General features: G+C 32.3%; 1 protein-coding gene across 8 annotated transcripts in view; it reads left to right on the top strand.

Moving 5' to 3' along the window:
• LOC110992953 (uncharacterized protein CG43867) overlaps positions 1 to 13,207 on the top strand; it is a 240,978-nt gene that overhangs the window by 60,266 nt on the left and 167,505 nt on the right. For all 8 annotated transcript variants that reach the window (XM_045628533.1, XM_045628538.1, XM_045628536.1 and 5 more), the window contains exons 3-4: positions 2,467 to 2,707; positions 6,875 to 7,031. In XM_045628533.1, coding sequence (XP_045484489.1) covers positions 2,562 to 2,707; positions 6,875 to 7,031 — 303 coding nt within the window. In that variant the 5' untranslated portion in view covers positions 2,467 to 2,561. The remainder of the gene's footprint in view (positions 1 to 2,466; positions 2,708 to 6,874; positions 7,032 to 13,207) is intronic.

Here is a 13,207-nt window from a genome sequence, read left to right on the forward strand (position 1 = left end):
ATATCCACAAAAAGTTTCCACACTGATAAAAAATAAGATACAAAACAAAGCAAAACAATACATGACAGCACAAAATAGATATATAAATCAGGAGAACGCAAACCTACTAGTATATATAATAGAGAAGAAAAATACAAGGCGTACGACATTAATAGTTTTACCTTATTCTTAAATGAAGCAGTAGAGTGCGATCAAGGGTGGATATTAGTGGCAGAATCCAAAGTAGAACACATCGTGCGAAGAGGTTCGCGGAACCCATCGTTGCTTCACGGAGTCTAAACGTTAAAATATGTTGTGTTATGGTAATTCAGCTGCATCTGTTTCGTAATCATTTATGTTTTCTAATAGAGCACGTGATCAGCCTTCTGTGCCTAAGTTTCTGGGCTTTCCTTCATCGTATGAGTGACTGTAAAGCGCACATAATAAGAAATTTTTCTGTACAGCCGGGGTTCGAACTTACAACTACGGATATGAGAGCATGCTGAAGCCACTAACACAGCTTCCGGGGAAATGCAATGATTTTTCTCACACATTTATAATTTATTCGATTTCATATATACAAATAAATATAGCTTTTTTTTGCATTAAAAATACAATTAAACTTTATTTAAAATATATACACTAATTTACACTCTTAAGCTATGTAGGTAATAATAGTACCTATACAATGTTTGTGACCTGCCAATAGAGCGATATTTACAATATTTGTTCAAATTATATGGTTTTCTTTATCATACCAGAGACTGTGCTACTTACAATACTAACTGGAATGCGATTATACATACTTATTGTGATTATATTTCTACTTTTATTAAATAATGACGGGGATGGATATATAAGGTAGTACAAGAGCTGGCGTCTGTGTTTCAGTCGATGTTGTCTTTGGAAAAATGTATATGAAAATAATTTAGAACTGTCTAGCTCCGAATAGAGATATAATATATAGAGCCTCGACTACATACAGTTGAAATGTCACTACACAGTATAGGGCATCCACAGTACTTCGCCTGAAATTACATTTGAAACACGTTTTTGATTCAACATTGTTATATAGTACATAAAACCATTGAACTGCAAATAGCTACGACGTGCCAAATTAAAAGGTCATTGACCAGAAAATTGGAGTTTCCCGAACCTGCAGGAACTTTGATTAATGTTATCAAGGACGTTATCAGCCCCGGAGATTCGGGTCAACCCTTCGGTAAAAAAATTTATCCCGGTAATTACGTTTGTTTATATTTTAACTTTTACGGTTATCGCAATATTTATCTTTTTGGGTTATTTAAAGGATGCTATCGCCTAACTCGGAAATTCAACATAATTAATTTTAATTTGGAGTTTATCACAGATTTTTTCATAGAATATACGGTGAAAAAGATGTAAATAAGTCATTTAAGCATAAGCGTGTGCTATTATTTAAATTTACATAAGTTAATAACAAGTAGTGCCATATTAATAATTGAGTTAATTCGATCGCGAAATTCTCTTAAAAAAGCGTTCGAAAGTTTTCGCCTTTATATTCTAAAAATTAACTACTATGCTATGGTTGATTAATTAATGACTTTATAGTCATTATTACTATCGTACATCAGCAATCCAAATAAAATACTACTATTAACGGTTTTGAACTTGTTGCATGTTGTTCCCACGAGAATATAAGTGCGTGCTCCTACTTTACCATGCCTAATGCTGATGGAGGACAAATCTTAGTTCTTAATATTTTTATGAACTACTAAAGAGGTCACATGGAACATGGTGTAATGGTTGCAGCTCCTAACAAACATTGAGTAAAACAAAAAACTTGGTGATTTATAGAATGGCAGAGAATTTAATGGCAGTTTTTCCTTAATTTGGGAATTTGCAGTAAATATATAATTAGAAGATTGAACATTATTTATGCGTAGCTATTTGAATTTGTGAATTTATAAGCTGTGTTACATAATGGTTACCGGTCAGAAAGCCTGGCTATGTCGCCGGCCCATTTAAAGTTACAACGACAAATATAACGATTCCATATTTAAATCATCTAATTAGGAAACATAACATGAAGGAACACATCAATAACAATTCATCACGGCTTTCGTCAACTTCACTAATCAAATAGTGTTGACATTTCATTTCAACCTGTCCAAATATAAAACCATGACCAATTGCCTCACCTAAAGCACAGTGTAATGGGATCAGTTGGTAGTTTTACTATGTTATAAGGCAGGATTGTGAGAAAACCAATGTATTCTTTGGATTTTTTTTAATTAATTTATATTATTATAAATATATATTATATTCCACAACATAGGTATCGCATGATTGCCAAAAAGATTTTATGAAACATAAGGTACTTAATCGCAGTGGTACGATGTTTCCTTATTTCAATTTCAAATTTAATCAAAAAAAACAGAAACAGTCCAACTCTTTCAATTATTCTGTAACCCATAAAGCAATACTAATTCATCTTTTCTTTTTCAGATCATTATTGCGTGAGAGACGGATCAAAATGGGTGCGTGGACGCGCCGTTGTGTAGTGTATAGTGTAGTGTAAGTGTTAGTGATGTGAAGTGATAATGTCTGAGGAGCGATCGCGGCGGTTGTCACAAATCTTTGACCCGCTGTCAAGGTTCACTGATGCTGTGCCAGGCTCTTCCAGCACGCCGAATAGCCCAAGGTTGTTGCCAAGACGGCAGAGAGATGGACCGCCACCTCCACCGAGGTAGATTTTAAAGAATTTTTAAAAGTTTCTCGTATAGTTTCTAATATAAATATTAGAAAGTACTATTAGATAACATAAATTAGGGATGCAACAGCGGTCTTATTCCTTATAAGAAAAATCTTTCAGGCAACCCTAGTAAATTAAATTAAAATACCAAAGGTAAAGTGTAAGAAGTGCATAACTCTTAATAAACTAAAATCTAATTTGAAAATAACATACATCGGACTCCTAAGTCAGACAAATAGTAACAGATAATAATCTTGTATAGAAAAAATATACAAAAAAAACGTAATTTTCATTAGTAATCGCAATTAAATATACAGTATTTATAATTCTCTTAACCTACATAGTAAACATAAAATAATTAAAAATTGATGAAAAAGAATTTAAAACAGATTTAAAAAGTTTGGTCCCTGTGGCAGTGTACCTTTACTTACTTTACTTATTAATTACAATTACTTATGAAAATTTCGGTTATTTGATTAATTATAAGAAATAACTAACAAATTGTCACCCAACGATGTCATCCGACACAATATTTAGAAATTAAATATTTATCAATTAAGAATATTTGTATACCTAAGCTTTAAATATAAAATTAAATACATTACAGTGTTTACAATTATAATTGCTTACCAAAAACTAATCAAACTTTAGACTTTTTTACTCTGACTTTGGTATAACTGATCCAAATGTATCCAATATCCTAACTACTACAAATCAACTAGGCTCCTTCGTTACATTACATTACATTATAGCGAGGCGCCTAGTACGCCCTTGTTTAATTAAATATTAAAATCATATAAAAAGTGATAAATTATTGAGTTTTTATTATCAGATTGAATTGCACATTTGTCGGAACACTGAACTGAGTTATTGGATATTAATTATTAATTATACGAGCTAATTAAGCGCACTTTATTATTCACGAGTGGAGATTATCTTTGAGCCTCGTGAACAGAATGGTTATTAATTAAAAATATTAAAGAATTGGTACTTAATGTCAGGCGAAAATATCTCTAAAAAAATAGTTTTGAAAGTTCTTTAATTTCCGTCGAAAATTTTCATCCGCAAATAAAATAAAAATTAAATTAACGATGTTTTTTTGTTTATTTCAATTATAAATTTGGTTTAATAAAATGGCATGTTTATAACTAGAACTATACTAGCCAAAACAGAGGCCAACGACGAGATGATATTAAAATTCTTCTAACATTTTAAAGTAATTTCCATCACTGCTTTTATCCAGTTTTGTTTATGGTGATGAAGGTTTTCTTTATGACGTGTACCGTCATCACAAACAATAGTACAGAGTATTGCGCAATAGTGCTAATAACTTTATGTATTAAAACATTTGGTACTAAAGAGATCAGAAGTAAATCGAACAGCATGCGTGTTGTAGACGTTATAGCTCTCATAAACTTACATTACCGCATTAAGAAAAATTTGCGCGCTACTACTCTATGGTTGTTATTCGTATCTTTGGTCATATCTATTTCATAGAGTCATAGATCATATTCATAGATTGTGCTTCGGGTGACAAGACATGCGGGCCTCCTAACGATATTTTCCTTAACTGTACGAGCATGTGTTAAATGCCCACATAGACAAAAAATCCATTGGTGCATAGCCGAGAATCAAACCTACGATATCAGGGCTGAGAGCCATTACAGCTTCTTATACATTATAAGTTCGTCAAATTGTATATACAAAGATAATTTATACCTCTAAAAAGAGATGATCTTAATATTTTATCTTTTGGTATACAATTCAAATACAATCCGTTTTTAACAAATATAACTAGGGCGCAGCTTCCTCACTTTACCAGGAACACATTAAAGTAAATCGAGATCACAAATCAAAGAAAACTATGACTTCCTGGCTGACGTCTTATGTTATACTAAAATTTATCAGTATTGCCTACTTTAGTTCTTAATCGGGAAAGCGGAAGAAAATCTTTATGCACAAAGTGGAATATGGAAATCGTTATAATCTATTATATTGTTCTAACTTATTTGATTTAATTAAGCTTAATAAACTTTTTGCTGTATATTTGATTTTAAAATCATTAAAATGAATTTGAAAATGTACATATTTTTTGCTACAATTAATTATAATCGATATGCTCCCTCTATTATTTCATAAATTGTTCTTATTGAATCATCTGTTATCCCTTTTTTTATAGAACAGGGGGCAATCAGGCAAGAGGCTCACCTGATGTTACGTGATACCACCGCCCATGGACACTCAATGCCAGAGGGCTCGCGAGTGCATTGCCGGCCTTTTAAGAATTGGCTAATAATCAATTAATTAATTACCTAACCCTCCGATTATGCGTACGAATTATTACTTTTCATTTATAAGATATAATGTATTAGTATTAGTATATAGTTATAGTTACATTTATAGTATGTAAATTACGCTTCACGTTGTTTGTCCGCTATGTACGCTATCCTAAACTACTTAACCGATTTCAATAAAATTTGCACACCGTGTCCAGTTCGATTTAACTTAAAAAATAGGATAGCTTACATATATATCATTCAATTGTACGTGTGTATGTCACTTAACTCCTCTTAAGCGGTTACACCGGTGCGAATGTTTTTTTTGTATGCGTTTGGATAAGGCCCTGGATGGTTTTAGATTCAAAACAGTCCGGCAGATGGCACGTCAGTCGGTTCTTTCATACTTTGTTTAATATCCTAATCGCTTGAAATATCATGCAGGACAACATCTGTCTGATCCGCCAGTTTATAATATGTTATTAAAACTTAAAAATGCAAGACACAACTATTTGATTCCGATAAGTTAATTTCACTTTATGTTAAGGTGGTGGTAATCTAATCTATGAAACCAATTTAAGAAGAGCTTTTTCAAGAAACAAATGATTCTACACTAGCTTTTGTTCCCACGTGCTATATAAGGTATTTTAAATGATTTAATTGTAAGAAATGTTCTAACTTAATAGAACCAAATCGCGTGGAAAAGTTAGTCACCCATGATATAAAAATATTCCCACCAACGGAACTTAAAATTGCTACTCGAAGCACTGGCTGAGTGAATGACCTGAGTAATGAACTAGAATCGCAAATTGATTATGATTCGCTCTTATTCATGGATTCGCTGAAGTTTTTATTGAATAAATCAAATAGAAAGTTTCTGAATAATTCTACCATATAATATTCGTTAGTATAAATAAAAAACAATCTTTGAACTGCGCTATAAAAATAACTAAGTTATTCCTTCTAAATGTTTTACAGCCCATGCGATAATTAAACAAATGAAACCAACGGGTTTGATTACCCAGATGTTGATAGGTCACGATGGAGTCCTGTCGTATCTTTACAGGTTAAGGGCTTGACAAAGTGCTGCATATCCTTGCTGCAATACAGCTGAAGAGACGGTATTAAATGTTCTGACTGCACAATGTATGAATAGAATCGGTATAACACTGAACAAGCTATGGGAAAATAATTAACAGAAACTTAAAAAAGACATCTTTCTGGATTTTACTGTAGCTATATAATATACATAAAATATACAATCAAGATCACGAAACATACATATTTTGTTGAAATACCTAAATAAACTGTTAAAATTTTAAATTAACGCTGCATGGTTCGATTAATGCGAATGAATTAAAATAATAGTTTAGTACTATTCATTATCTTAAAAAAATATTCTTTAAAAATTAAATAAAACTAATATTATAAAAAAGAAAGATTTGTAAATAATAATAAATATGTTTGTAACGAACTGGCTCAAAAAGTACTCGACAGATTCAAAATTTTTTTTACTATTTGAGTGCAACATTATCACTTTAATATAGGCTAATTTAATTTCAGAAATAAAATTAATAAAAAGAAATACTAAAACTACAATAATTTTTCCTAAGGTGTAAAAAAATGCTCACAAAATATCTTTCATCGCATGCGCTGCGAAAACTGAAACTGACCATAGAATAAATCAATATCTACAAAAAATGTTAAAAAATAACAGGGACAGGCTGCTACTTGTTAATCATTTATTTATTTAATTATACATTCGCCTCTGTAGAATAAAATTACATTATGACTTTTCTTATGTTTATAAAATTATAAACCTAAGAAAAGAAACATGATAAAATTTCTTATGCTTAGCATTAAATCAATAAATTTCCGTTTCTAGGCCCTTTGCCCACTCCTCTCGCATGGATCCATTGGAGTACGAGTTGGCGGCTGCCGATGACTCTGCCAACTGGCAGGAGAGGTGTCTGGAACTACAGTTGGAGTTACACCGAAGTAAGCATCAGGCGACGCGGGTTCGAGATATGTTACGAGATAAGGTAGGTTAAACAGATAATATTTTTGGAGTTTACTCCTTAAGAATTGATTTTTGTATATAAGGCGCCCGGTATGAGAAAAATGTGAGGAGTAAAATCTACTAATAAATGACCTCGTTACGATTTTGGTGCCCACTTATGGTGCGCAACTTTCTTTTGGAACGAAGTTCCTTATTGCGCGTTGTGAAAAGAGGCTAGACGGAAAAAATTCTTACGAAAAGTTGTCACGACACTTTTTGCTATAGTTATTCTAATTCACCGGTTCTCGACCGATCACCGAAGTTAAGCAACGTCGGGCGAGTAGTAATTGGATGGGTGACCGCCTGGGAACGCCTCGTGATGTTGTCTTTTTTTTCTTTTACTAGGGATAAGAAATGAAAAGTGAAGTTTCTTATTCGGAACTTTTATCTTTCGAATAATTTATGTGTTGCATAGGTATTTGGTACTTTATCCATACATTGTGAAACAGGCCCTTACTCTCGTTAAATTTTTATTAAACTTACCTTTACTATCACCTACAAGATTAAGAACTTATTTAAAATAATAAGATCATAATCAAGGGTTCATGCAGGTTAATTGTTGACTTGAGCGAGTTAATATGAAGTTAGTGCGACTTCGGTTTCTTAGGTACTCATATTAAATGTGTTCAAGTGGAAACTGGTGAGATAAAAATGTTAAATCACGTGTACCAACTTTCGGCTTGAGTTTCAGAAAGGAAATAAGATTTAGGGTTAAGTCTGGCTATTGGACGACAAAAAGGTATTATTTTGACATTAAGAGGAATAGTTCGCGGTCCTCTCCGCCGCACCCTTTGGCCAACTACGACTATGACCAACTAAATTGCAATATTATTTATCAATAAGACTCATACATTTAAGTTTTATCACATGATGAATTTTTAAATATTTACTAAATGGTGTAAGTAATTGTTAACTCTATATGTGACTATGAGTAACGGTACTCATATCTATAATTTATTTAAAGATATCAATAATATATGATGATATACTACGTACAGAAAGTCTTGAGGGGTGTAATGTACAACCCAAGAACTGAAGACGGCGAAGGCCCAACTTATTTGCGATACCAAGGGCAAGAATCAGTCTCTTGCACAGATTCCCGTTATCCAGGACGTTGTGCCTACTGAAAGCTGTCTCCGACACCATCGACATATTTGTATGTTCGTTGAGTGAATTCACAGTAGCGATATTGTGTATTTTATGTGTTTAATATTATGTACTTTATTATATTTTTATTAAATATTTCTCGCCGTTATCGTATTGGCTATACCAATCTCAATATCTGTAAGGAAAATGTATGGATTTGTGTAATAAATAAATAAGTGATATAAGTAAGCGGGATAACGTAAGCGGACTTGTGTAAATACAAAATTATGATTCGTTAAATCCAACAAACTTTTTAAATAAATATATCGTTAACGGATTTACAATCCAAATATCCCTAAAAGTGAAGGCTTAGTTGAACTTTTAATTAAGCGGAGTTGAATTCGTTTGCATAAAGTTTAATGATTGTCAACATGGACTTGACGTAGGCTTACGGCTAATCGTTAGGTTTGTTTTATGTACTCTCCATTTAAACTCTAATTAAAACTTACAATTAAGTCAACTTCTCTGTGTACTGTCAAAAAATCATATATATTTTAGCATGACAATATATCGCAGCAAAAAGCTCATTAATAAATTACTGTGGGTAATTATTACAAACAAATATGGTACGTGATAGTAGGATATAGGAGCAGTGTTAAAAGAGATATAGTGAGAAGAATACCAAAAGGAAGGCTTGGGTGTTTTGGTTTTGTAGAAATAATGAATTAGAAACGGCGTTCAAATAGGATATACAAGGCAACGGTGGATCGTGAAGTCGGGTTTTATATGCCTTGTATCTATCTATGTACAAGAGGAGAGGCAGGTCAAAAGAACCTATTGCCCGTTTTTGTTTATTTTTAGAACAGGGAGCAAACGGTCAAGAGGCTCACCGCCGCCCATGGACACTCAATGCCAGAGGGCTCGCGAGTGTATTGCCGGCTTTGGCAACGTAACGTAAATGGTGAATTTTATTATCATTTATTTATTTGTTCAGTTATATTAATCCATCATTAAGTGAGTTTAAAGTTACAGTGTTAGTATATTATTATTAAAAAGCTAGTACAGTAAATAAATTGAGCTCTTTAGTTTTTAATCTCAAGCTCATAATTTAGACACAGTTTTGTGTTTCATTTATTTTTTTCTAAGATGATCATGTTTCTCTACCTCGTATTTAAATTTATATATATATATATAGCTGTTGTAGCTCAGTAAACTCTTGGAATAGCTTTTACATTTTTTCATACATACCATAGTCAATTAATTTATTTATTGTTTTTATTTAGATTTTACATATAGATAGTGTTATGCGTTAGTTTGAGGTATTTTGGTAATTATTTATGCACTTCTTATATTTACCCTCTGTACGTGTTCCTTTTTTTATTGTTCCAAATCTGGAAGAAATCGCTTGTTAGCCATAAGGCCGCCCGTTTCCGAATAATTATGTTACCTGCTTTTTTATATGTATGTTTATGTATAAGGTTACGAATGTAAATAAATAAAAATAACAAACAAAGGAGGGTTACGATTCGTCCTTTTCTTTTTGATAGAACACTGTCATACAAAAGTCTTTTTTATAAACACTACAGATAAGATACCTAGTACCAAGGAATTGAAACAAAAATTACCTTAAACAAATCGCGGCTTCGCACGTGTAACACAGACTAACCATTTGACAGAGATGCAGCAAGATTCGTCGTATATTTTTTCCATTAAAACATTTTAAACATAATGTGTTATTTCGGAACGTTCCACTAATGATTCTTATCTTAGTCCAGATGTCTGACTATATTATAAATGGATAGATCACATAATATGAATAAATAAAATTAAAATATATATATCAGTATTGCTACAACCTTTCAAGTCTTAAACTCAGAAAAACAATTCTACTAAAAAATTTTAAAAAGTAAAAACAATATACATTCATCTCTCAGACTTCTCAAACTTGTTACAAATATATCCAGTTCTGGGGTAGATCTGAAGAAATGGTTAAGCAGGGAAATCCGCGGAATCCGTAACTGTCCTGCTGTATTCTACCTTCAAAAAATTAAATTAAAAGTAGATTGTTCTCTTTGTACTCCAAGTGATTCATATCCCAAGGGTCCCAGTAAAAACAAAAGTCAAAGTAATATTTACGCCGTTTAAGTTGCCTTTATGCTAATCTAGCCTTAAGTCTTATTTTAAATTACACAACTGGCAATCCCGAGCAATACAAATATAATATACTATTTGATCTGCCAGCTCTGTGTAATTTTAGTCTATGCAAATCTCAATAGGGTGATACATCTTGTATCGGCGCTTGCAGCGTCAATAAATCAATCCGCCCCAAATAGTTCTAGTAAAACAAATATTTTAGCCCTAACGAAATTATCGTACACATATTACACGTCACTTATGATTTACGGATAGTATTTCTTATTCATATCCCATGACTATGTATTTTGCCAGTACAGAAAACTGTTGTCATTTTTATTCGTTGTTGTATTTTATACGTTTTTTGATATTCTGTGATTTAATTTTTTGAAGATCTACTGCGTCCTTCAAATTCTGTTAATATTAACTTTGTAAAAAAGTTATTCGCATGTAACAATTTACCAAGAATGTAATGGTATTCAAACTCATTATACAAATAAATATTACAAAAAACCAAAACAACTAATTTCATCAAGTTATTCAATCCGCCCACGCTTAGGGCGCTACGAAAGCACCACAACGGCCTTGCTACGATTACGAAATCGGTCACGCCCGCTACGCATAATGCTACAGAGCTACGAAGTACAGTGCAATACAAAACTGACAAAAATGAAAAACATGACGTCACGTCCTCTCAAGGGGAGGGCTCGTGTCGGAATTTTTAATTCAATTATGATAGCGATCTTGTTTAATGACCGGTCTACGCGTTTTTATTGCGTTCTCTTGACTTTCGAATTATGAAAAAAAAAACTGGGGCTTTCTCATGTTTAATGTTTCGATGTGAATTTAACAAAAATAATAGTTTTACTGTTTTTGTTTTACAACCTATACCAACACTTAGTAAAAGGTACATAATTTATCAGTGTTGGCCTAGTGCTCTCAGAATGCGACTCTCATCCGGTCAAAGGTTTAATCCCCGGCTGTGTACCAATGGACTTTCTTTCTATGGGCGCATTTAATGTTCGCTCTAACGGTGAAGGAAACCGGTTTGCCAACCCAAAAAGTCTACGGCGTCAGATGCACTGATCTCCCTATGCCTTACTTGCCTATCAGATTGATAATGAAACAGATACAGGCCTGAGAGAGAGAGAGATCTGAAGTTCAGACCGAATGAGGTTGTAGCTCCAATTAATTGAAAAGCCACGTCAACTTATTATACTACTACTACGACTGCTATTATACTCGTGGGATTTGAACTCAAAACCTAAAAAGACTTAACCCGTACGAATTCTATATTATACTGTATTATATCATAGCATTACGATGATAAAAATATTTTTATTTAATTCAATTCAATTCAAAATCATTTATTCATGTTTTGTAACATACAAAAAAAGAAATATGCATTGAATGCTTCTAATTTTACATTTACTGCCAGTTTTCAAATCAAGGTCGTAGAACGGAAGAGAAGAACTGGCAATAAACTCTCCACCACTCTTTTTATTCGCCAATTTTTTTAATTTACCAATACTTTAGAATAATAATCTTATAAAAAATAATTTTATCTTTATATATATTAAGTATATACGATATCAAAAAATCCAAAAGTATTTGCTTAAATGAGAAAACGCTTCCAAATTCAAAATTGCTTTTCGTAATTTTTTCAGTTAATTTGCACATTAACTGCGAAAAAGTTTTCTACAAAATGTGAAGAGAACAATGAGACCTGAATTCGGCAGATGAATGCGACCCTTGTAATGACGTTTTTGACGTCTTTTATTCCGTTTTAACTTTTGTCTTGCCCTACGGATGTTTGGAATTCTGAAAGTCAAGTCTACAAAGGCAAATGATTTCACGGTTTGAGAGCGAAGATCCGGGTTTTAAAACCTTTCATAACACACGTTAGAATTTTTTTAATAATACTATTAATGTTCAATCGTTATTATTAATTTGTGTTCTTATTACACCAAACTTTTCGCGATTTTTCTTGTATACGTCTCATAACCTTACGAATTTTAATCTGATTGGTTTTTGTTCTTTAGATCTTGTAGTAGCCCGCTGTAGTTATCCATACTACTACAAAGTCCTTGTTACTTGGCAGGGAGAAAGCTGAATATACCAATATAAAGCCTCTGGGGACCATCTGTGCATAAATTCAATGAAAGAAAAAAGTGGACACAGTATGTATTTTCTGTAAAAATTAAGAATTTTGCAAATACCAAATTTGACGGCATTTTAACAGAATCCAAATGAAAATAAGAATTCCTCTATATATCTAAAATCTATCAATTTCATAGTCATAGTCTTTCCCTGGCCATGATTGGTGATACGCACTCGAATCGTCGAGTTAATAAGATAATAATAAATTTGCGTTTACATCCCTGAAATTATATTAATATGACATACAAGTGAAATTGTACGAATTCAATAATTCCCTAAGATATCTATTAAAAAACACTCTTCCTTATCAAACATAAACCAGGCGAGCGACTGATTAAATTAACATAGAAGTTTGCGGCCTGACAAATTTATCGTGCCGAATTTTTTTAGGTGATCCCGTAAAACGTTAAAGTTGGGACCAAATTTAATTTTCATTTATCGGTAGATTGCCTTTGTTTCAAATTTTGATGAATTTTTAACGGTTTTATAAATTTACAGATGTTATCTTTTTTAATTAAAAAGCAATTGAAACGGTTCCATTACACTGTTATGAATAAAACGGTTTGAAGGGTTTTGGTGAATTTGAATGTTTTTGATAAAGTTATTGTTATCAAAAAAGCTTTGTATGTAGTAGGTTGAGTAAAGTACTAATAATATGAGGGCCAGCGGTGGATCAAAAAAAAAACTGAAATGTATTCCAATTACTTTAATTAAATTACTACAATAATTGCGACGACTATATATGAAAAGGTACTGCTTATGTGGAGTACTTTTTTAAGC

The sequence above is a fragment of the Pieris rapae genome, chromosome 6 (assembly GCF_905147795.1).
Source record: "Pieris rapae chromosome 6, ilPieRapa1.1, whole genome shotgun sequence".
Lineage (NCBI taxonomy): Eukaryota > Metazoa > Arthropoda > Insecta > Lepidoptera > Pieridae > Pieris > Pieris rapae.